Source organism: Gallinula chloropus (genome assembly GCF_964237585.1).
Source record: "Gallinula chloropus genome assembly, chromosome: 27".
Classification (NCBI taxonomy): domain Eukaryota; kingdom Metazoa; phylum Chordata; class Aves; order Gruiformes; family Rallidae; genus Gallinula; species Gallinula chloropus.
In genome coordinates, this window is record NC_140112.1 from 3,888,806 (window position 1) to 3,913,220 (window position 24,415).

At 56.3% G+C, this 24,415-nt stretch overlaps 2 protein-coding genes across 2 annotated transcripts; one reads left to right on the forward strand and one right to left on the reverse strand.

The window, feature by feature from the left end:
- The first annotated feature begins 35 nt into the window (after positions 1-35).
- On the forward strand, positions 36-4,972 carry WDR77 (WD repeat domain 77). Its single transcript, XM_084276088.1, has 10 exons — positions 36-229; positions 361-546; positions 643-784; positions 859-908; positions 1,492-1,562; positions 1,971-2,025; positions 2,273-2,344; positions 2,441-2,549; positions 2,995-3,063; positions 3,268-4,972. Exons 1-10 carry the CDS (start codon positions 73-75, stop codon positions 3,425-3,427), a joined length of 1,071 nt encoding a protein of 356 aa, XP_084132214.1. The 5' UTR covers positions 36-72; the 3' UTR covers positions 3,428-4,972.
- Positions 4,973-9,492: 4,520 nt separating this feature from the next.
- On the reverse strand, positions 9,493-21,260 carry LOC311201577 (uncharacterized protein C6orf132 homolog; the record flags this gene model as incomplete). Its single annotated transcript, XM_084275989.1, has 5 exons — positions 9,493-9,598; positions 9,778-12,646; positions 12,948-13,023; positions 17,100-17,215; positions 21,113-21,260. The coding sequence occupies 5 exons, from the start codon at positions 21,258-21,260 to the stop codon at positions 9,493-9,495; spliced, it is 3,315 nt and encodes a 1,104-aa protein (XP_084132115.1).
- Between the last annotated feature and the right edge of the window lie 3,155 nt (positions 21,261-24,415).

Here is a 24,415-nt window from a genome sequence, read left to right on the forward strand (position 1 = left end):
GCGGTGCGCGCGGCGCGGTAGCACGTGGGGGGCGCCGCCGGCCCCGCTCCCGCCGCTCCCGCCGCCGCCGCCATGGAGGAGCCGCCGCCCGAGCAGCCCCCGCCGGAGCAGCCCCCGGCCGAGCAGCCCCCGGCGGGCGAGGAAGCCGCGGCCGGTCCCGAATGGAACATCCCGCCCAACGCGCCCGCCTGCATGGAGCGGCACCTGGAGGGCGCGCACTACCGCGCAGGTAACGGGGCGGCGGGCGGGCCGCCGGCCCCGGGGCGGGGGGGAGCGGAGCGGGGTGTAGGGCGGCCGGCCGGCCCCTCGGGGAGCGGCGGCGGGCGCTCACCGGGCTTCTCCCCCTCCTCTCTCCCGCAGACGGGGCCTTGCTGCTGGGCGCCTCCGGGCTGAGCGGGCGCTGCTGGGCCGGCTCCCTCTGGGTGTTCGCCGACCCCCGCCGCGCCCCCAGCGAGGGCTTCTGCACCGCCGGCGTCCAGACGGAGGCGGGTGTCGCCGACCTGTGCTGGGTGGCCGACCGGGGCATCCTGGTGGCCTCCGACTCCGGTAAGCGACGGGGATCCCCCGGGTTCCCCTCTCCTCCCCCGAGGTGGGCGCTCCCCCCGCCCTGAGGTGCTTGTGTCCCCGTCCCCCCCGCTCCAGGCGCCGTGGAGCTGTGGGAGCTGGATGAGAACGAAACCCTCATCGTCAACAAGTTCTGTAAATACGAGCACGATGACATCGCCATGACGGTGGCCGTCCTGGCCGGCAGCACCCAGGCTGTCAGCGGCGGCAGGGATTTCTGGTGAGTGGCCCCGGGCCGGCTGCCCTCCCCCCCGGGGCCGGTGCTGGGGGCTGACTCCTCGCTCTTGTCCACAGCGTCAAGGTCTGGGACCTGCCCCAGCAAACGGTGCTGCACTCCTACAGAGGTGAGTGCCCCTGCCACCCTGCCCCACCTGGCCCCTCAGTCCTGCGGCCCCACAGGTTTATTTCCCATCTGCCAGAGCACCCCTGGGGCTGAGAGCTAATGTTTGCCAGGCTGCAGGTCCTTTGCTGTTAGTTTCTCCCCACAAAATTCATGCTGTAAGGCTCAGTTTGCATCACAACTCTAAGTGTGTCTTAGAGTATTCCTTCTGTACTGAAATCGTCCTTCCACCTGCACATGATGTGCTCTCCTAACCCCTGTTTGTGTTGGATGACAGCTCGCTGCAGATGCCAGTCTCTGGAGATGTGGGATTGTGATCTCTAGCCACTGTGCATCATTTGATCCTCTCCCCCAGCCCCTTTGTCACTGATATTTTGCCTGGAGAGGCTTCCTCAAGCTTATGCACATCACAGGGACTTGACGGCGGTGGCTCTGGTTGGGTTTGGCAGCAGGTTGGCTGTTGCTGAGTAGAATTTACCCTGTCTCTGAGCATAAACGACTCTGCTGTGCCTTCCGAGGTCTTTAGGAATACTCAGGAAAGTGGGAATCAATCTCTTGAGGCTCTTTATCCTTTTGTGCTTGGGTAGCTCACTCCGGTTCAGTGACGTGTGTGGCCTCCTGTCCCGATAAGGACACCGTGTTCCTGTCCTGTGCTGAGGTAAAGCTCACTCTGTCTGAACCTACCTGATAAAAACTAACTGGTTACAGTTAAATGCTCTTACTGAGAAGCTGCCTGTTGTGTTACAAGCTGCATTCGGGTGTTACTCCAGTGTGACAAGTTGCCTGTCAGCTTACAGAGCTGATTTCTACAGGTCTGTGCTGAGATACTGGAGTTCCTGGGTCTGTCCAAGGAACTAACTCAACTGTGTTGAGATACTGGAGTGCCTGGGTCTGTTCTGGCCATGACCAAGGAACTAACCTGCAGTTCCTGGCAGCATCCCTTTAACACAAAGGAAGGGTGGGTGGGTGTGAGTGTGGGTCAGTAGTGGTGCTGTGGTGAATCTGTTTGTGCCTAGTCCCTGCCACAAAGAAACTGTAACAAACTTTATTCATTTTGGATTTGTAGGACAGCAGAACTTTACTCTGGGACACCAGATGCCCCAAACCAGCTACTCGAATTGGTATGTTCCCATGTGCAGCCACTGCTTGTGTGTGAGTGTTTGGGGGAAGCAAGAACAGTTCTTTGATGCCCAACTTCAGACCCAGTGCTGTGACAGCACAGGCAGGAAAGCCTGTGGAAACCTAAGGAAGCCTGATGCTGTCACAATAAGCTTTTAAAGGGCTGTCCCAGTGCAGGAGCAGTGCTAAAGGAGGTAGTATCTTTGTACTTGGCTCTTCTCACACTCCTCCCAATGTATTTGCTTGCAGTTTGCAGTGCCTGTAATTACCTCCCTACCTCAGTCATGTGGCACCCACAGAAAAGCGACGTCTTTGCTCTGGGTAAGGAGGGATCTTCTCACTTTGCTTCCACTGGGCAAATCCAGGTCTTTCCTCTCACATGTCAGTTCTGGTGGTAACCCCCTTCTCCTCTTGCAGGTGACGAAAACGGAACGGTTGCACTAGTAGACACAAAGAACCCCGATGCTGCCCTCAGCTCCGCTGTGCACGCCCGCAGCATCACCGGCTTCGCGTTCTCTGCACATAGGTACAGTCTGAGTCGCTGGCATCCAGTGTGTGACTGGATAACCCCGTTGGGTTTGAGAGGATAAAGAGCTGTCAGGGTGCTAGTTTTTTTTCTCTTATCAGGAAGGTTGATAGTGAAGAAATAGAGCCAAACACTACATCGCTCTTAAGAAGTGTGCTAATGCACCTGAGAGTAACTCCTGCAGCGTTTGGAGCTGCTGCCCCACTGCTGGGGGGGGCTTTTCTAGGTAGATGTCTCTGCTTGAGGAAGAATCACTTGCTTTCTGTAGCTAATGTAGTGTGCTGGCACCCTGCCCAATGGCAATGAACAGGTTTTTGTAAGATACAGTCTCTAATTCACTGTACCACACTCAGGCTCCCTAAGAAACGTGCTTTTCACAAGTTTATCCCTGAGCTGCTCTCTTGTATTTGATCGTTCTAACCCTGGTCTCATCTCTGCCCTCCAGTTCACCCTTACTGGCTACAATCAGTGAAGACTGTTCAGTAGCTGTTCTTGACTCAGACCTCTCAGAGGTGTAAGTACTTGACCAAACTCACTACTCTAACTGTTTCTGTTGACTTCTTATTAAGTTAATTACTGATCCTTATGCCAAGTGGAAGATGAAAACACCCCTTGACTAGGGAGCATCATCCTAACAAACTAGCAGTTAGGAATTGCACGAGCCCCTGAGCTCCTGGTGAGGATGCTTTATGGCTCACAGAGTGTTTGTGTTTTCCAGGTTCAGAAGCCGTTCTCATCGAGACTTTGTAACAGGCTTATCTTGGTCTCCTTCAGACAATGCCTTGCTCACTACAGTTGGATGGGATCATCAGGTTTTACATCACACCGTCCCCCTACCAACTGGGGAACCTTCTGGAGTCAACTGTGTAAAAGAATAAGTTTTATAAACTCATGGTCCAGATTCCTTCCTGGCATTACTTTGATTCTGCTGAAGTCAAAGCTGTGTGTGATCGGGAGCAGGTACAGTCTGTTTGCCTTGAGCCTTGTGATCAGGAGGTTCCTGTAGTAATTTTGAGTTAGGCCTAAGTTAGTTACAAAGCAAGTTTTACCTTCTCCTGAGGAGTTGGCTTCACCTGTGATACTACTTCAGTATTTTACCTAGAAAAAAATTGCCTTCAGGCACAGAGGAGACTTAGAGAATTAGGTATACTTAAAAAAATAGTAATAAAAAGGCTTAATTCCTCCCTGATGGATTCTGAGGGAGGTTAAAACATCCACCTCTTGGTAGCTGGAGAGCCTCACTCACCGTTGAGGAGAGTACTTTGCTATGTAAATCAGTTCTTCAGCTGAAGGGGAAGAGGCAGTTGTGTTGGCATTTAAAGATGAGAAGGGTTCCATGGTTGTCCTTAGTGCAGCCTGTGGCTTAGAGGGGTGGTCTTCACTCTCAGTAGTGTGGATCAGAGTACCAGTGGTGTGAGCAGTTGTGTACAGCAGGGATCCCAGCTGCAGTGCTGTAGCAAACACCATCCTGACAGCATGACATGCTGAGACACCGGCACCTCTGGCTCACAGGGGATGCCAGCTCAGAGGGGCTGTTCCTGCAGCATGCTGAAAGCCAGGAGAAGTTAGGTGCTGTCCTGTTTGACACCATGTTTCCTCTCCTCTGTGCTGAAGACAACTTAACTCAGAGATCTGTGAACAACAGTTTATGCAAGGGAAAAACTGGACTAAGGACTTCAGTTTGCATTTGCCTGCTCCTCTGACAGCCTCTGCTTAGTAATAAAGGAGCCTCCTCACACACTTGTGATGAGTGACTTTGTGCTGGAGGCTGAGGGCACTGAGTGTTCCCATAATCTTCAAAACAGACACCCCATAATCCTTGTAGGTGGCTTTTCTTTTGTAATATACCACAGTCTTTTCAAACTAAACTGTTTCCCTGGAACATACTGACCTGAACAACCCCTCTGCATGCGTTGCCACCGCTCTGGATGTGGCCTGGCTTGGTATTTCCTAGGCAGAATAAAGCAGGTCCTGACTAAGGAAACTAAATACTATTGACACAAATGCTACTCCTGTTTCTTTGGCATGCTGGCAACACCCTTCAGGGGACTTGGCCCTGCATAAACCAAGGTTAGTTGATCCACATGAGGCAGAGCCCACCCTGCTTTTCAGGCAGACTGAGCTTTTCCAGGCTCTGCACTTCTCTTTTGAAACCCCATGTGCTGCTGGTTGAATTCTCATGTTGTGCAGGTGTTTACAGAGCAGGCTTTCTGATCTAGAGCAGTGTATGACAAGGAAAAAGAGAAATGATTATAAAAACTGACATGTTTCCTCAAAAGTGCCCCTAAGAACCGAAAGGAGTGACCTGTCCCAGACCTCTGCTGCTGTGCTGAGAGCTGACACAGGGCCTGTGCTGTTTGTGAAAACATCTTGGAAAAAGCAGAAGACAGATTTTAAATAAATCAGTTTTCATTTGTAACTGGGTACAAGTTTCACTGGGCCCCTTCTGTACCGTGGGAGAGCTGGCTGAGGTCACAGTTAGAGTTGTGATTTCAGTCCCTGAAATGAAGACAGTTCTGAAGTGTGCACTGTATCCCTGCCCAGGGCTCAGGCACTGATTCCTCAGGCTCAGGTCCTGCCTGTGCTCAGGAAGCTTTTCTATCCAGGTCTCCTTTGGGATTGCTTCTTGTGTAGCTAAAGACCAGTTCCAAGTGTTAAACCACACCAGGCTCCCCCCATCACCACCCACGAACAAATACTGCCCATGGCAAGAGGCAGAAGGGTGGGAGGTGAAGCCTGTCCCCACCTCGGGTCCTTCCTGATCCCTTAATCCCGTCTGTACAGTTGCTCAGAGACTTTGGGGTGGCAGCACCAGTGGGAATGCTCCACCCCCGGTACATCCTGTGGTTCTGCCACGGGAGGGCAGCAGCCCCAAACCTTCACTGGGTTTGTACCACTCACACTCCCGTGTTTGTCCTGCCGTCCTGGGAAAAGCGCTGGGGAGGGGGAGTTTCTCCAGGACTCACTCGTGCTGTGCTCCTCAGCTCCTAGTTGATGGTACTAGTGCGAGCAAGGCTGTAGTAAAGGGTCCCACCAATGTGCAGGCAGCATGGCAATGCCACGTCAATGCCCAGTGACTGCAGCTCTGCAGGGGAGTTGGTGAGCCCTCTGGGGTCTGTGGGACACACACACTCCACACTGGTCAGGTTTGGGGACGCTCCTGTGAATGCATGGTGGCTACAAGCAAGAGAGCCATGGCACACTGCCCTCACCACGAGCCTGGTCCTGTGGTGAGAGCTGGATTAGAGGGGAGGATGCAAACCAACAGCGTTTTGAAGAGTGGAAAGAATAACCCCTGGTGGAGCCCAGCCCGGCTTTAATGCTGCTGCTTGCATTGCTCACGCTGCCTTCTCAGTTCTAAGTGCCACATTCAAGTTGGGACTTGCAAGTGAGTCTGCAGGTCCCAGTGCTAATGAAGCCCTCAGACCCCACAGCTATTTATAGAAGCAGCACAGGCTGAACCGCACCAGCTCCTCTGCCAGGCTGCCCAACCAGCTGGGTGTGCAGAGCCATGGGCTGGGGCACATGGGGCTGGCTGTTGCTCCTTCACTGTGCTCCTAAAACACACTTCACTTGCCACAGGGTTTATATCAACAGCTGGGAAGTAGAAACTGGCCCAAGCCGTAGGGAAGCCGACACTGAGCCTGCTGCCAAGGCCAGTCAGAGCTGTTTTCCTCTCCTTTTAGTCTCCAGGCAAAGATCTTGCAGCAGACAGATCACTTAAGCAAGACTGAAAAAAAGGAGTCAGACCACACAGGTAATAAACCAATACATCCAGAGACATTTAATGCAAGAGGGTGGAGTTGAAGGCACTCATAAATAAGAGACTTTGTTCAATGCTTGACAAGGAAAGCTGTGAGTTACACTACATGAGCAGGTGCTTTAGAGAAGAGGCAATGGCAGGGGGAAGGGTTTAAATCCTGTCAACACCTGAGTGACCAAACTGTTCGGGTTGAGGTGGGAAGAAGTCCCTTGTCAGCCTTCAGGATTGCTTTCAGCCCTGGGACTGGGCTGGAAGGGGGGGTCCCTGTGCTCCATTACTGCCCCGCAGCTCTTCCTCCTCCACTGCTAAACTTACACAGTGAAGCACCTGGGGAGAAGGAGCAGCCATGGGACTTGAGGAGTTGGGTCTACATGTTGTCCTGACAAGTTACCTGGCTGGGAAGAGGGAGCTCTTGCCCATTCCTGCAGCTGAGAGGTCCTTGCTTTCCATCACAGGCTTCATTTACTGGTCAGGGCGCTGGCTGCCAGCAGCTCCCACAGTGGTGTCTTTGTGAGACTCTCAGTTCCCAGTGGCCCCAGTATACGTGTCTAGTTGTTACTGAAACACTAGACTTCTGCTTAATGCACTCACGAGGAGGGATAGCCCGGAGTGTTTGAAGAACAGGCTAGTTCCACAGCTTAACACAGTCACACTAACCAGTTTTACAACTGCGAGCAGAGTCCTACCTCATGTAGTTGGAGCTTACTCCACTACATGTTCCCAGAACAGGGTTGAATCATGAATAATGGCTACTCCATAAGTCTGACATGGGCATGCTCCTGAGGGTCAGTGTGAGCACACACCCCTCTGCCAGAAACAAGACCCTCTGCACTTACAACCACATTACAACACACAGCTCAGCGTGTCTGGGCAAAGCAGCAAAGGAGAAATGCAAAGCAAGTGCCACAATTGGAGTGTCACATTTTGCTCTAATAAAACCCCTCCAAATCCAAGCCATGTGTTGGGGATCCACTCAAATCTAGGAGAATTTAGGGGGGGGTTGTGTGTACAACTCCAGTATCTCTGGGCAGAGCGAGTCCTGAAGGCTGACAGCTCCCACCCAGCCTGTACCCCTAAGGCTGCTTTTGCAAAGTAATCTGCAGTTGGGACTTAGTGTTTTGAAAAAAAAAAAAGTACCAGGAAATGGAAACAATTGGGCTGCAGTGTTACCAGAGAGGCTTCTTTGGCTTGTTTCACATTAAACTGGTGAAACTCCATCCAGCACTAAAGCAGGACCCTGAAGCTGCTCAAACAGGGGCACAGCTTGACTTCTATAGGTATTTATCCCAAGGATGCTCCCTGCACAGATGCACTGCCCTATTTTAAGGCATGTGGGGGATATTCTACATGATGCTGGCACACTGAAATACCCAGACAGTTACTCCTTAGTCTCTGTAAACATTTTTGCAAACCCACACCCAGGTACTTGAAGCGAGTTACTTCAGTACTGGCTGGGGTGAGCACATCCAGAAGCCTTCCCAGTCACTGCAACTCACTGGCATGAAAGTGCCCTTTGAATTAGCCATCAGACCAATGAGAGCATTTGCCTTTTCATTTTATTCTCAGCAAAGGGAAGTTCAGGATACTCTGAAGCTGCTGCAATGCTCCAAGCAGCTGTTCCATTATTAATGTTGGAAATAACACAAAATGCAGAATGGGAAAGACATGACATTGATGCCAGGATAACTCCTGGAAGTTCCAGCACAAAGGAAGATCTATCACTGAACTTGGAGCTGAACTGGAGAACAGGACCTGCTCACACACACGTGTGCAAGGCAGGATAAGCTGGAGTGGAACAAAGGCTGTTGTGAGGGTTTGAAACCAGAAAGTGCTTTACTCTAGAAGTAGACTCATGTCTCAAAGTGCTTTAGTTTGTCAGTGATTAGAAAATATTCTCTACAAGTTTTTACACTTATCTTACAGTGACTTGCAGCAGGTTCACCTATGAGGAAAGGGACAGATCCCCCCCCCCTGGAAGCTGTTCAAAGCTTTGGTTGGATATTGTGGGATTATTGCTCAGGCTGTAGTACAAGATCCCCCCCCCTCCCCTTAAGGCTACTCACCTCCCACCCTGCACGCAGCAGGGACACGCTCACACACCCCCAGCACCCAGATGAGCACACAAGGAGCAGGTCCCTTGGGAATGTCACACAGACTCCCCACGTGCCAGGAGCAGGGGATACTCTCCAAATCACACCAAAATCCAGCTTTGACTGAAGCCAAGTCTCAGTGTGACAGATTTTAAGGACTCTGGCTTAGCTTTTAGAGGCAGAGGTGTAAGTGGGTCTCAAGTATCAAGGGAGCCCAGAGGAAAGCCCCCCCAGCACAGCACCTTGGGGAGCCAACTGGCACCCAGCAGCTGCCACAGGAAAAGGAGGATTGCTCCATGTTTTAAGTCTCCACAGGGCTTTACAACCATCCACCCAGGCCTCCCAGCCTTCTTCCACCAGGAGTAATTGCCAACAGAAACATTTACAGCAACCCAAAGGAGCAGGGAAGCGAGGGTCTGCATTCCCACAGCCACTGGCCCCCCAGCCCAGTCCCTCCCTGGGGAAGAGGGCTCAGACCTTCACAGTGGAGCTGGGCAGGGCAGGCACTGAAAGCCTGGAGCAGGCTTTAAGGCTTCAGCATAACTGGTTTGCTCAAGGCTGTGGAGGGAGGTGGGGACAGAAGAGGTTTGCCTCTTGACATCCTAAACTCTATTTCTATCCCACTGGACTCACATCCCTAATTCCCCCACATCCCACTACACACCGGCTCGCTTCCTTCCTGCACGTCTCCCAGGTAGTCTCTCTCTCCCTGTTCCCAAGCATGTTGGATTTAAACCAAGATAGACCAAAAAACACTCTCTCTAGTGGTGATGCTCTTTTCAAGATGCATTCTGTCTTTCTCAGAAGACCTATCAGGCTGCAATTCTAAAAATAGCATAGTGGGGAAGAGCAGGAAAGCTGTGTTTGCTCACGTAACAAGACAGCAGCCGGTCCTCTGCAGTAACTACTCTCCATGACAGTCTTTTGAGAAGAGTCCAAGTCCCAGGTTTGCTCCCCGCCTTCTCCATCAGCAGTTTCATGCAGGTTCAGCACCATCCCTGGTGCCCAAGGAGCAGGGCACAACCAGCTCAGGTGCCTCCTCGTCCCCTCCCAGCTGGATGAAGGTGGTGGAGCAGCCCCATGGACGTGACTATCGATGGCCACTCTGGTAGATGTAGGAGATGGGCTGCCGTGCCCCAGGCCTGACTGTGAAGGTGTTGGTGGGTCCACCATACTGCGAGCTTCCATGGGCAGGTCTGGAGGGAAAACAGAGTGGAAAGTCACTGAAAGCTGAGGAAACTCTTCGGGTTCATCAAATATTATCGTTATTTGTATTTTTTTTTTCCTCTCTCTAGTGGGGCACAGCCCAGCACTCCTCCTCTTCAGACCAAGGGACAGAGGAGAGGGAAGGGGGGGTACTCAGGGGGACACATACCTGCTGGCTGCCACCGTGCTGGCAGGTGAGAAGTCCCCGTTCTGCCCCTTGTACTTGGTGTCAGCTCCAGCACTGCCGTGCGGCACGGCTTTCCCAGCAGCATCCATGGACGTCCGCCTGCCCTGCGCGCCCGTGGGGCCGTTCCTGTGGGCAGAGCTGAGGCGACGGGCACCGTCCCCAGCCGAGGAGCTGTAACCCCCAGAGCTGTAGGAAGAAAGGACTCCCGTGCCCCGGGGAGCTGCAGCTGCCCGGGGGTAGGAGCTGTCGGGCTCTGAGACGTACAGGCGCTTCTTGATCAGCGGGCGAGGGTTCGGGCAGCGGCCGGGGTAACCGGCTGAGCTGCTGTAATCTGGGTACTGGGGTGTGAAGTCACCGTTCCTCCTGCTCTTCTCCGAGGGCAGCGGGGCCGGCTGGTCATGGCTGCCCCCGTAGCCACGGCCATAGCCAGGCCACCTGAAGTACCGCGGTGCCTCTGAGCCCCGGGTGCTGTCGGGGCAGCTGGGGCACTTGCAGTTCTCCTGACTTGGGAGAGGTCCCTCAGCCTCCCCCCCATCATCGTTGCTGAATTCGGGGGGTGGGGGGATAATGGCGTAGTCCAGCACCATGTCCCCATTCTCCTCCTCTTCCTCCCTGGGTGCTCCATGGCAGGATGACCCAGGCTGGTTCAGCTGCCCAGACTCGAGGAGGCCCCGCAGCAGGCTGGAGGCAGCAGCCCGCCGGTGTGTGGGGAGGCTTTGAGGCTGCACCTCGCCCCGTGCATCCCGGCCCTGCTCCGAGGAGCTGGAGAAAGACTGAGGTTTGCTCTGTCCTGACCCCACCATCCCCGCCCCAGCCGGCCGGGGCACCACAGTGAAGGAGTAGGGCTTGGACTCGTGGCGGAAGAAGCTGGTGGAGGTGGTGTCTGACGAGGCACTGCCAAATTTCAGGGGTGGCTTTGCCCGTGGTACAGCTGCCACCTCGCCGCCCTGCCTGCCCCGCTGGGCACGCTGCCGGGCTGCCAGCAGCAGTGCCATGGGGGAGCCCCGCTCCACCCGCTCGCCCGTCACAGGGTGGATCAGCACCTCCTCTTGCCCCGCTCCTGGGGTGTCTGGCAGGCTCCTGACCAAGCTGGGGGGACAGGGCGGCTCAGCTGAGCTTGAGGCACAGGGTGGGTCGGCTGAGCTGGCCCCAGCCCGGTGCACTTTGTACTGGAAGACGGCTGCGTTGGGCTGCGGCGCTGGGCTCTGCGCAGGAGAAGTGGAGGGCAAGGGGGAGGGGGGAGCAAGGGACTTCACTGGTCCCTGAGATGGGTCTGGGGGACTCACGCTGCTCTTTAGGGACCCCGGAGCAGGTGTCAGGCTCTCTGTGGCCTTGCTGGCAGCGGGAGCAGGATGGTCCTTGTGCTCTGTATCACCCTTCACCACTGGCACTGCTACCGGGAGCAGGCTTGGGGCTGGCTTCGGCAGCACCGATTCACCAGCATCAGGGGGGCTCTTCCTCACACCAGGGGGGCTCTTTCTTGCACCAGGGGGGCTCCCACCATCCTCAGTGCCCTGCTTCTGGTTGCCAAGCCCCAGGGCAGGTTTCCCTTCCTTCTTCAGGGACAGCATAGCCTCCAGCTCGTTCCTGATTTTCATCACGCTGCGGCTCTGCGTGGCAGGGCTGCTCTCCGGAGCAGGGAGTGCCGTGCTGGGAGAGCCCCCCTTGGCACTAGGGGTGCTGCTGGGTACCTCTTTCTTCTCACTGTCCCCTCCTGTGGGTAACTGCACATCACTCCTGGCAGGTCTGGCGAGCTGGGGGCCACCAAGCTGGGGCTCCCGGGTCCCGACACAGTTGGCACTGCTGTTTGCAGGCTGGGGGGCAGCCGGCTTCTCCAGTGGCTTCTCCTCCCTCCGAGGGGAGCGCAGGAGGGCCGAAAGCTCGTGCCGCAGCTTGCTCAGGTTGCTGGGGTCCCTCCAGTCATCCTCACAGGTCGGGTAGTCAGGAGGAGGGAGTTCCAGGTCATTTGCAGTGAGAGATTCAGACTTCAGAGGGGAGTTTCCCTCGGTTGTTTTTGGCTGGGGAACCTTTTCCATCTCAGAGCCTGGCAGCAGAGACTGGCGACCAGCAGGATTCACCCCTGGACCCGGTTTGAGGTTCAGTGGTGGGGGTGTTGGCACAGCCAGCTTGGTGATGGCCTGTCTCACTGGGGAACCGCTCTGCTCAGCATCTCCTCCAGCACGAGCCTTGGCTGCGGGCCTGATGGTGAAGCAGGGCGGGAGGGGAGGCCGAGCATGGGGCTGCCTGGGGAAGGGCTCCTGCCGGGTGGGCTGGCTCTCCTGCACCGGGATGGAGGAGGACCGGGCTGGGGCCGGGGGAGGCACCTTGAAGGACCTGGGGAAGGTGAGGTGAGGCTCAGGACAGTGCTTGGGCTGCGGACTCTCTTTTGGGGCAGCTGGCACCCCAGGCTCGGCAGGGCAGAGCGGCCCCTCGGCATCCCCCTGCCTCGTGTTCAGCACCGTCTCGGACTTCCACTTGGAGATGCCGGTGGCGAAGGGTGCCGGGGCCCGGCTGAGCGGGGAGGCACCCGGTGGGGCCGGCGGGATGAAGTCTGGAGGAGCCGGTGTGCTGGGGGAGGACAGGGCAGAGGCTGGAGGTGGCGGAGGTGCCATGGGAGGGGGTGGTGGCACCATCTCAGCTGGCGGGGGTGGTGGTGGCGGCGGCAGCATTTCGGGTGGTGGAGGAGCCGGCGAGGCTGGAGGTGGCGGTGCTGGTGCCGGAGGGGGCGGTGGGGGTACCGATGGTGGTGGGGGGATGTCTTCATCCAGGTCATCCCCCTCAAGAGCCTGCGGGCGCAGGTCCCCCACCGAGCTGTACAGCCGGTGGTTCCCATTGACCTGGGAGCCGGAGCCTGCAAGGGAGAGGGAGAGCACAGCAGCGTGAGCACCCCCAGCCCCATCACCTCCAGCCAGGCTGTTGCACTCAGCAGCTCTCTACAGCTTGCTGAACAGCAACAGCCACCTAATGCCTCACCCCTGGAAGTTAATTCATTCTCAATGATTTAAAATAATTAATAATAGATTCTATTTTAGCAAGGAAGTCTCACGATCAGACTGTCTGCTGCAGAGCTCAGTACAGGCACACTTCCTTCCCTGAGGTACAACACTGCTGAGCCCCTAGCACCATCCAGGACTCCAGAGAAGTTCCCTTACCAAGAGCTGCCTTTTCCTCAAAGTCTTCTGGCACTGATGGTGTTGGCACAGCCACCCCATGGGGTTCCTGGGCGTTCTGCAACAGTCGAGAAAGCAGAGCTGTTAGCTTCACACCAGGTCATCGTCCCAAGCAGGCTCTATAGCCTGTAGGGACAGTAATTTGTCTCCACAAACAGCAGCCAAAGGGTCCTGGGCCATTTGAGACATGGAGATCCCTGCAGTGGCTGCTGTCAATGGGATTTAAGGGGATGAATGAAGCGATTGAGGTTGCACAAGCCACAGACAACTCCAAGCCAGGCCGGTGCAGGGGGCTGGAGAGGAGCATGGCTGTTTCACACTTGAGCCCTGGGCTCCCCAGCCCACAGCACCACTCACACACCACACAGGTTTAATAGCTCCCACAGGTCTGGCAGGTGTTGCTCTCCAGCTCTCAGTGCAGCCACATACACACCACAGACAGACTCCAGCTTCTGACACTGGCACCAGCATCCCAGAACACACTGAGGAAAACAGCTGCTTGTGTGGTTTGTGCTTCACCCTCAATTACACTGAGCACTCAGCAGTGCCTTTAGCCAGCACAGGCCCACAGGTTTGGAGGATGCTTACAGCTCTGGATAATTGCAGACACCCACCACGAGATGCTCCCAGCACACTGACTCAGCTGCAGCGCTGACCAGGGCTCCTGCTTCTCCTTCCCCAGTGACTCACTGCCCAGATTGCTCTGCAGAGGGACTGTGACTGCTCAGGAAATGTACCTGAACACACCCGCATCCGAAACACAGGGATGCTGAATCAGGCTGTCAGCACAGGCGTGAGCCAGGCTGTCCACATACCAGTGCTGGGAGAGACCCAGAGCAAGGAAGTCACACTCCACGAGCAGCAGGAGCTCACAGACCCTGTGGGGATCCTGGTCTGGGACACACCACCCCATCCCCAGGGTCCACCCACCCTGCTGCTCTCCTACCTGCCCCAGGGAGCTGTGTGCCTTGGCTGCCACCAGCCCCGTGTGTGAAGGATGCACTGCCCTGCCAGCAGCCTGTGTACAGCCCAGAGCAGGGCTCAGCCCAGAGCAGGGCTCAGCCCCTGCCCTTTGCCTCTCCCTGGCATTATCGCTATTTTTATGAGGTTGCTGTAGGACTCCAAAGTTTCCCTGATCAAAGGTCAAGCTGGGTTCATCGAGCCAGCCCCATGCAGCACACTGACACGCTGCCCTGGGTGGAGGGAGTTCAGGAAGCCCAGAGCTGCTGGGGCAGAGCTGATTTTAACAGCAGCAGCCTGAGCCCTGGAACCCCCCAGCTTTTAACCACAAACTAAAAAGAAGTTGCACATGCTTTGCTTGCCAAGCCCTCCACAGGTCCTCCACAGCCATAAACCAATGAGCCAGGAAAGAGTGAGTGGGAATTCTGTCCCAGGATTGTGCTGATGGAGAAGCCAAGGTCTGCTAAGGCATCCAGACAGATCTGTTAGCAGCGAAGCATCAGGCTAGGTCAGCCTCACAGCCTCATCTCAGACCCCTTCACCCGTCCCAGAGATACAGCACAAGGCAGGGGTAGATCCTCAACTTCAGCAGAAAGCCAGAGGAAAGATAGTGGCTAACCAGAGGCACTCCTAGAACCAATAATGAGATTGTCCAGCACAATGAGATCCCCAAAACCACAAAGGAAAAAAATAAAACCCAGCAGTTCCCATTTGCTATGGAAATTCATGGCTGCAGGTCCCCAGAGCAGGGATACCTGCTCAGCAGAACGTCTGAGCACTGCATTAAAAGCAACACAATCATCACTTGTTTGGATAGGAGTGGGAAGGGAATGGCAAGCTGGAAGAGCTGTATGCAAAGCTGGAGGAAACAGTTCACATTTCACCAAGGAGTTGTAACGTTGGACATGTCACTTCAACAGGTCCTAAGAACTGGGCAAGCCTGTTGCACACCGAAAAAGCCCTCGCTGCAGTTGCTAATGCTCAGCATCTCCCCAAACCCACCCATCCCCACGTCACGAGCTGGCTTCTGAAATGGAAAGCATCTCCAGAACGCTGCCAGCCTCCAGAGATGACTGGGGAGATTGTCTCCCTTGGCTGTGTTTGCTCGGGGTGTGACGGCCCAGCCAACCTCCTGCTGATTCAGAGCCGGCTGCTGCTTGGGGTGCTGTGCCAGGAACCTGCCTTTCCAGTTTGTGGTCCTGCACCAGGATCCCACTGGGGGAACTTTCACTGTAACCACCAGGAATGGCTTTCCAGAGCTGGAGCAGTCAGACATCCCCTGGCCCCAGCGAAGGGCAGCCCGCCTGCCTACTCCCCCCCCCCATCAAACCAGCCAGGTTCAAAGCTACCTCTTCCCAAAAAGGAGCCTAAATACGACCTTGGGATCTCAGACAGACCAAGGATTCCTCTAAAAATGAGGCACTGCCCCCAAACATCACGTTTCAAAGCAGGGCTAGGGAAGTTTGACTGTGTACAGGGATGTATTGCCTGGCTGGCTGCAAAGCTCTGTCTGCACCTGGGAGGCTGGGCAGGAGGACTCAGTGGTACCCAGGAGGTGGGCAGCAAAGCCCCCCCCCCTCCTGCAACCTCTACTGTGCCCCAGCTCCAACAGCCAAGGGCTGGGGGTTTGGGGGGGAAGGAAGCTGCTGGGTGCAGGGAATGCTGCCAGGCACATGGGCAGGCTGCCGGGCAGGGTGTGTGCATCCTCCTGACTCACTGCTGTGCAGGCAGCTGCTTCTCAGCCTCCCCCCGTCCTGTGCAGGGGAGCAGGTGGGTGGAAACAAAGGGTTAAGGCTGGAGGTGCAGAACAGCCCAGTGCAAATATGCATGAGGCAGCAGGAGTGCCTGGGCCAAATCAAATCATAATCAAACCTCATCAGAGCAACACAAACAGCCAGCACAGACCCGTCCCTAAAACACTTCACTTACTCCTAGTGATTTCTTCAGTCAGACCTGTTACTCTTGGAAGGGAGAGAGAGGGGGACCCTCACAGGGGTGATTGAAGGGGACCAGCCCCAGGGCTGGCTGCACATCTAGGGGCAGCAGGAAAGCACCACTGCCAAGGCGACAGCCCACGGAGCTCATCCCAGGGACACTTGTGCTGTGTATTCCTCTGCCACACACACTTCCACCAGTAAAACATTCAGAAGCTCAAACACTCTGCAAAAGGCAGATGTGCTCTAAAAACATTGTAATATGGGGGTGAGCTGTGGCCTCTGCTAGCAGAGAGCTCTCAGGCATCAGCCCCACGGTTACTCAGCCAGGAGCCTGGGTGAGATTTTTCACCTGCTGTCATCTTTTGGGAGGCACTGACCCTGTGTAACCCCATAGCTTCCTAATTACACTCCCAAAGAAACTCCCTCCCACCCTAGATGTCCTCCAAGTGACACCGGCACAGCCCCAGCAACTCCCAGTGGCACCCAGGGGACAGCAGACCTGCCCCTTCTCTGCTCACAATGGCTGCTCTAAGGACACTCTAGATTCTCCCTGAGCAATCACACACTCCTGATCTCTTTAGGGGATGGGACCTTCAGAAAGGGGTGTTACATGGGGTGAAAAGCTGGCTTAGCACCCACAGCAGCACTGCATCGAAGCCAGCACTGACCACGTGTGCCTTCTGGAGTCCCAGCTGGGTTAAGCCATGTCCAGACCATCTGGGTCCAGCACGTGGTGCTTCAGCCCCTGCATCTGGCTGCTGCTGCAGTGCCAGCCGCTCTGGGGGGGACAGTTTCCCTCCTACAGAAGCTGGGAATCCAGCATCCACACAGGCACCTGCTGCATCGCCTCCTCTGTGGGAAGCGGGACATGGCTTCGCTATCGCTCTCTCCAGCAACACGCTTGATGCGGAGAGATACCACCAGCAGCAGGGAGATAAAGCCCAGCACAAGTCAGATCTGCCATCTACATGCTCAGCAATCTTTCTCTTTCTCATTGAGAAGTGAAGCCTGCTGATGCTGCCGCCTCCTGCCTGAGCATCTCGCCCATGCCCGACACCAGCCTTGAACTCGCATCACCTCCTAATCCCTCGTACCCAGCCTTATTACAGGCTCCTTTTGCTTTCCATTTATTTTCTTCCCTGGGGTAGAGGATGAGAGCAGCAGCCAGCCCAACTGGTTCCGGGCACCAGCTACACATGGTGCCATAAGACATCCCGGTGTTCAGCTGGGTACTCACGAGGGGCAGGAACGTCAGCAGCGGCCGGACTCGGGGACGAGGTTTGAGCGTCGCTGTGCCAGAGTCAGTCACCGTCCCAAAGCGATTGTCACCATAATACACCTCAATCACATCACCTGCAGGGGAAGGGGAGACAGTTAGCAATGGGAAAACCCAGCATCAGACACCACCTCATTTTAAGGAGTTATGTGAAGAATTTGCTGTGTCAGCTCCCGGGAATGGGGTAAACATGTCAGGTTCTGAGGAGCACCTGGGTGTTTTGGAGCTGAGTTGGTGATGGGGGGGTGGTGGTGGAGAAAGGTCCCAGCCCAGCAGGACCCCCAAGCAGGCACTGGCACATGCCTGAAAGGCACAGATCATCTTCCCAGAGCTCCAGACACCATAATGAGCACAGATGGCCAAGTTTATTCTGAAAGGCTTATTTCTAAAGGCAGGTAACTTACATTTACATCAGGAGGGCCAAGAGTTGGTACAAACACTCAATTCACTCCCCATCCGGATTATGTTTGGGGAGGCAAAAGGCTTTGGGAGCAAGTGGAGTGTCTCTACAGCACCACGAGGCTCCGAGCCCCAGGAGAGCAGGGGTGGGCCCAGGGCAGGTGCTCAGAGGTGACACAAACCGGCTGTAAGCACGGGCAGGATCTGATCCCAGCAGCCAGGACCAAGGGGGACACAGCAGCAGAGCCAGACCACCAGCCACACCAGCAGCACCACCAGCTCCTGCCCCTCCTCACCAGCTGTGGGTGCATTGGAGAGTGGAGTTAGTGACAGGTTCTTCACCCAACCCCATCACCACAACAGCTCCCCCGTCACACGGAGCAGAGGGGCACCAGCAGCACCCCCACCCCTCCCTGCCCTCTGGCTTGTGCCAGGCAGGGCCAGGGTGAGCAAAGGGACTGGTGATGGAACCAGGACACACAGGGGGTCTCAAGTGGGCTTCTCCTCCTCCACACATTGCTGCCAGCAGCCGAGGGCAAGGAGGGAGATGCCTATTGTGGGGACACACCACCAGCACCCACAGCACCCTTCTGCTTGCCACAGAACTCTGACCCCCTGATGCAATCAGCACGGGGGACAAATGGTGATTGCCACAACACTCACATCAGCTGGCCCCATGGGTAAACACTCTGGGTGCCTTCCCACGAAATACAACCATGGATGGAGACGCTACAGCAGAAAGGAGTCAGAGCCCAGGCTCTGCAAGCAGGAGGAGCCATCAGGCATTCCTGGTTCCCAGCCCTGTGCTTTTACCTTGAACCACACCTTTTGGGCAGGTTTATTTCTGACAGTGAATAAAGCTCATAAAATTAGTTTAATTACGTTCTTTGTGTCTGATTAACAGCATGAATTAACAAGCAGAAGCACTGAAGCATGTAAACCCCACCTTGGCTGGGAGGATACACACAAATAATTCGTAGCCAAGGAGACCAACATTAAAGAAAGTCGGAAGGTTTGAGGAAGGAGGGGAAAGCAGCAAATTGGCTGTGATGGGAGAGGGAACTCCACAGGAGTGCTCCCACCTAACAGAGTCTGATAGCGTCTGGGAGCAAGAAGATGTGAGCAAGTCCCCCCCTCTCCTCCCCTAAAATACAAACACTGAAGAGTTTGGGGCTCAGCCCTGAGCCTGTGCTGAGGCATGAAGCACAGACACAGCTCGTCAGGTGTCACACAGCAATTAAAAGCGAAAGAGCAGAGAGGTGAAGGTTGTGCAAGCTCCACACACCAAGGGGCTGGGCTGCTTTTCTAAGCCACCGAAACCCCATCCCCGCTCCCTTCCACGTGTCCTTGTTCCCTCACAGCCCTGAAACACGCCAGCGAGTCCAGCAAGCATGTAAGCTTCTCCTTTCTCCCACCCACTACACCACAAGCTGCCCTGGGATACACCCCAGAGTATCCATCATGCTACCGCTGCCCTGACTGGCAGTCAGGACTCCCTCTCCTTTATCCCAAACTTCTCCCACTACAAGGAATTCTTCACAAAAAGGACATTTCCTGCAGCTTTCCAAACACCAATCAGCCCGCACATCAGTTAGTCTGACACTTCCCTGGCTGTGAGGGGCCCAAGCACAAAGGAAGAGCTGTTGGAGGCACAAGGATGGCAAAGATGCCACCAAATCACTGCTACTGGTGTATAACCCCCTGGGTGACCAAGCAGCAAGGATTAAGGCCAATGCAAGGCAAGAGCTGGGGTCCAGACAGCTTTGTGGGGCAGCGATAGTCGCTCAGAGACTTGAAACGACCAGAGTTTTCTATTAAACAAGTCACTGGGTAAACTCAATGAGGAACTGGATTAAAGATCACACGGTCTTTGATCCTAGATTACTAAGCATCACCAACCTGAATGTATTTAATTAAAGCAAAATGAAATGCTTGTAGTGGTGTTTTCTTTGCTAGATAAACAGGACTTGCCTGCTAAGAGCCTGTCACTGGCAAGACCTGTGCTCTGACAGCTCCGTTTCCTGGAAGGAGGGATCAGGAAGCTTCAGAGGCTGTCGGAAGCAGCTGGCCTCAGATCTGTTTTGGCCACTTTCTGCCACTCAGCCCATCCCAGAGACATTTGTGTCCTCTCAAGTCATGGGAAATAAAGTCAGCAAACTGCAAGGCACGTAATGGAACTTCCTCCTACTTGGGGGTTGCATCACCTGGAGTAGGCGTAGCAGGTTTGATGCCGGGGGTATCCACAGCTCGCAGCGAGGAGGCGGCATCAGTCACTATATTCAGGAATCTCTGAGTCAGTGACACGCAAACCTACACCCATTCCACATTGCTTAACTTGTGTTTACTTTGTGTGCAGAACTAAGGTGGGGATTAGCAGCCACAGTGGACTCCGGGCAGCAGCAAGGGCTCACCCAGGGCCAGGGATGAGGCTTTCCCAGGGCAGAACCTGCCATTCCTCACCACGAGCCCACCCCTCAGCACACGTTACCCTGAACACGGGCACTGCGCTCCTGGGTGCCACACCACCCTATGCAAATTCAACTAATGCTATAAGTGCCAAGAGGATGCTAAGGAGTGATTCAACAGCTTTTATTTGTGCTCAGGTTTCAAGGACTGACTGACTCCTGGCTTTTACCGAACGGGCTGATGGCGCAGCAGCTCCCCGCACCCGAAAGGAATGCCTTTGTCCTGCAATTGCAGCCACGGAAGTCAGGCTTGTAATAAGCAGACACGGTGGCTTTTATTGCACCCCCCCACCCCCCCTTTAAACCCAAACCACATCAGAGAGGCCTGAGTCCTCCCCAGATTTAGGACAGTTAGAACCCAGCAGCTTTCCTTGGGCGCTCAGGAGTTGCACAAAACTCTTCTCATGTTTTATCATAAGTTTGGCCAGCTCAGCCTTGAGGGTGTCACCACCCTGCCGTGGCTTTAAGGGACAATGTCACAGCTCTGCGAGCAACGCAGCCGCTTCCTAAAGCTTGGAAGTGTTGGCTGGAACGTCCCAGCCACCAAACCCGATCCCCATATCCCTATCATTTATCTACCCGGCTCCACGGCTGTTCGTTCGGCTCCCTCCTACACCAGCCCCCAGGGCACGGCATGGCAATTAAAACCGCGGAGAAGTACAAGTAAATCCCCGTGAATATTCAACCCTCAAACCCCACCACCACCCCCCCCTCCCCTCCCGCAGCGCTTCCAGGAGCGGGTTTACAAGCCAACGGCTGAATCCCGGGACGGGGCGGACAAGCGGGGCACGGGAAGAGCCACCGGAGCGGCAGGAGCCGTTTCCCAGCCGTTTCCCAGCTGCTCCGCCCGGGCCGCGGGGGTGGCCCCGTCGGAGCAGCGAGCTCCGTCCCGCAGCCGCCTGGCTCGGGGGTCGCTCCCCCCACTGCAACCCCGCAGCCCCTCCCGGGGCTTCCCAAACAGGCAGGGAAGGAGCCACCGCCGCTCCCCGGCCCCGTCCGGTCCGTCTGCCCGCCGGCACCGTCCCGTTCCCGGAGCCCCACCGCATGCACAGCCCCTCAGCAGCCCCGGGACAGACCAGAGGAGGAGGAAGAGGAGGACGAGGTACTGACCGGTGCCCCCCGCGCTGTCCGAGGTCACCTCCTGCGCGAAGATCCAGGGCGGGTTGGTGGCGAAGAGGGACGCGGCGGCGGCGGGGCTGGCCTGGCGCTTCCCGAAGAGGCGGCTGAAGGTGCCCTGCACCGAGTGATGCTTCTTCATCCTGGCCGAGCCTGGCGCTGCCCGCCGCGCTCCCACCGGGCATCCCCGCCGCGGCAGCCGGGCGGGCGCGGGGCCGGGGCCGCTGCCTCAGCGGTTGCGGAGCGGGGGCGGACCGAGCCCGGCCCCACCTTCGGCCCCTCCTTCCGCCCAGGTGCCTCCCGCCAGCCCCGGGGCCGCGCAGCCGCTCCCGCCCGACGGAGGATGCCCCCGCCGCCCCCGCGGGGTTTTATGGGCAGGGCCGGGGGCGGGGGGTCTGCCCGGAGCGCGGCTCCGGTCCCAGCGCCCGGCCGGAGCTGTCGCATCCCGGGGAGGGACGGGCATCCCCGAGGGGGGCGGAGGCGAGTCCCGCTGGCCCCGGAGAGCCGACACACCGCCACCCGCTGGGCTTTGCAAGCTGCTCGTGTACCCAGCACGCGTGTCTGGGAGTGTCGGTCTCTCTCCCGGTGTCTCTCCGTGCGTTCGCCTGCTGCCGCATCCCTCACTCCGGGGTGGGCTCCCCAAGACCTGCCGAGTAGTTGGGACTTGAAGCCCCCGAGATCGGCAAGTGTCTTTGTAATGCAGGGAGATGCCAGCCGGGCAGCTGCGTGGCCTCCTCCCCGCTGCTGTGTGCATGCCAGGAGGCAAATGAGCGCCCAGGTTTGAAGAAACGCCTTACAAAGCACTAAACTCCCCAGCTTCCAGACCTACAAGCCCCCCCACAGACCCCTGCTGCCTGCGGTGGGGCCATGCACCGCCCGAAACACCTCCCTTCCCAGCGTGACCCACGTGTTACTGGGGCTTGGAGGTCTGGGGATGCAAAACCTTACAGCCAGTGGGACTTGACACCCCAACCATCCCTCGTCTCAGGCTCAACGGGAAGTGCCTTGTGTTGCCAACAGTTTTCTGTGTCATGCAAGTAGTAATGGAGAGTTAATAGGTAACACTGGTTATTAATAAATGCTGGGGTTTCTGGAGAACTTTAAACCCCAAGTAGCTGCCAAAACATCAACTCCCAAACACAGTGCAGGGTCAGGTCACCCTGTCTGACGCCCATTTCTATTTCCACCATGGTTTGAGAGTCAAAATGAGATAAGGTTAGTTTTTCAGTGATAAACATCCCTTTATCAATCCCTTTGAATGGATGCTGCTCACAACCTTTCCCTGCCACTGAGCACAAATTAGGGCGACACAATAAACTACCTGTGAGGGAGGAGGAAGAGGTGCTGTTACTGTCTTTCTGAAGGGAAATCTAGCCATGGCACGAATTGTCAAACAGCACTTAAATAAATAGAGTTTACATGAATGGCAACCAGGGAAAGGAGAGGTCAATGTTGTACCATGTGGGCTGGACCCTTGGGGGTGCAGCGTGGGGGCTGTGGTGATTTAAGATGGTTTTCCAGGACTTCATCCCTCTCTGCAGCCGTGCAGCTCCATCCCGCTGGTCAGACGCCTCTTCCTGCTCCCGCTGCCGCTCCCAGGATCCGCTGTGGGAGCAGCAGGTGATGCCAAAGGGACAGGCACCAGGCCTGCAATTAGTGGGGCTCGCGCCCTTCCCGACAGTTATCTTAACTGCTGATTGTGTGAGGCATGACCAGCCCTGCAGATCCTGCAAACAGCGGCAGGGGTGTGAGTCCCGTGTGCCTGGAGCTGGCTGCACAGGGAGCATCCCATGGGAGGGACCTGTGGGGACATTTCGGCTGAGATCACAGGACAAGGGACAGTCCTGCCTGCAGAGAGGAGCTGGGAAGCAGCATTCCTCCTGGGAGAGCAGGGCTGCAGCCAGCTCTTTACAGCAATGCCTCTGGCTGGGCCCCAGATGCCTAAAGACAATAAACCACTGGCACCCTTGGAAAGCAGAAACCAGATGAAATGAGGGCCCTGCTCCCTGGCAGAGCGGGTTAATTCCACCTGCTGCAGGGAAGATGGGGAGGGTGCATGTCACGAGCACAGAACACGGTGTCTTTGCAAGACAGGCAAGGTACATGTGCTGCTGGTACTCAGCCCGTGCACAGACTGAGCATGATACACAGAGACAGAGTCATGGGAAAGGGGAAGGAGAAGAGGAACCACGTTAAGGGAAGCCAATAAACCCCCATGCAGTGACAGAGCCTGGGCTCCTGCATGGAGGTGTCCCACAAAGTGCCGTGACACCACAGAGACTGGGAAGGTGCTGCAGGGCTGCAGCGATGCTCAGCGGGGATGGGGAAGCATCTCAGCTCCCTGACAATTGCTCCCAAGGTGTTCCCCTGCCCTGGGGGCAGGGGGTACCCCCAAGGTTCTGCCTCACCCTGGGTGCTGAGCGTTGGGAAACATTGCTCACAACACGAAGGGCTGTGATGTGGGGGTGAATTTATTATCCCAGGGAACGTCAAGCTGCTGAACAAGTGTGCAAGAGCTGGTGTGCACACAGCGTTCCTCCCAGGGGAAAACTCCGTGTTCTTCACCTTCCACCCGCTGGCCAAGCAGGGACCTGCCCCACAGACCAGAAGCAGCTCAGGGCCGGGAAGAAGAGCGCTCGGTGTGTGCCAGGCAGGCTGACTCCTGCCAAGCACAAGCTCAGGAGCCGCAGAGCAGCTGCCTGGTGTGGCGGCACGGCTCTGTGTGTGTGCTCAGGGGAGGAAGGCTCCTGCTTGCCACGATCTCCTGAGCGATAGATGCCACACAGAGAAAGGGATGGGTGGGCTGGGCACGGGAAAGCACTTGGAAGGTGGCCAGTGGATTTTATGGCACAGAAATAGCCATGTGAGTGCTGCTCTGATGTAACACGCCGCCGTGCAGGGCTGCCTTTGATCCTCACGCAGGTAAACACTCCAGGACAATCTGCCTTTCCATCAGAGCGAGGAGCTGCACCCTGCAGATGCAGATCCTTCCCTGCTGTGCTCGCAGTTGTCTTGTGGTGGGGAGACTTGGGAGGTGGAACCCTCAGAAAGAGAAACCCCTCTGGTCTGTGGGGAGAGCAGGTCTGTGCTGCCAAGGCCAGCAGAGCAGCCCGGAGTGCTCCAGCTGACAGGCAGCAGTGGTGGTTCCTGTCAGGGTGTGACCCTTTCCCCATCCATCAGCCCAGGAGAAACAGCACCCTCCCTGACCCCACGTGCTCCTGCCCAAGGAACCCTGTTCAGCCTGGGCACCTGGTGACAGCCACCACCCAGTGACATCCCAGTTGTCACAATGGCCCC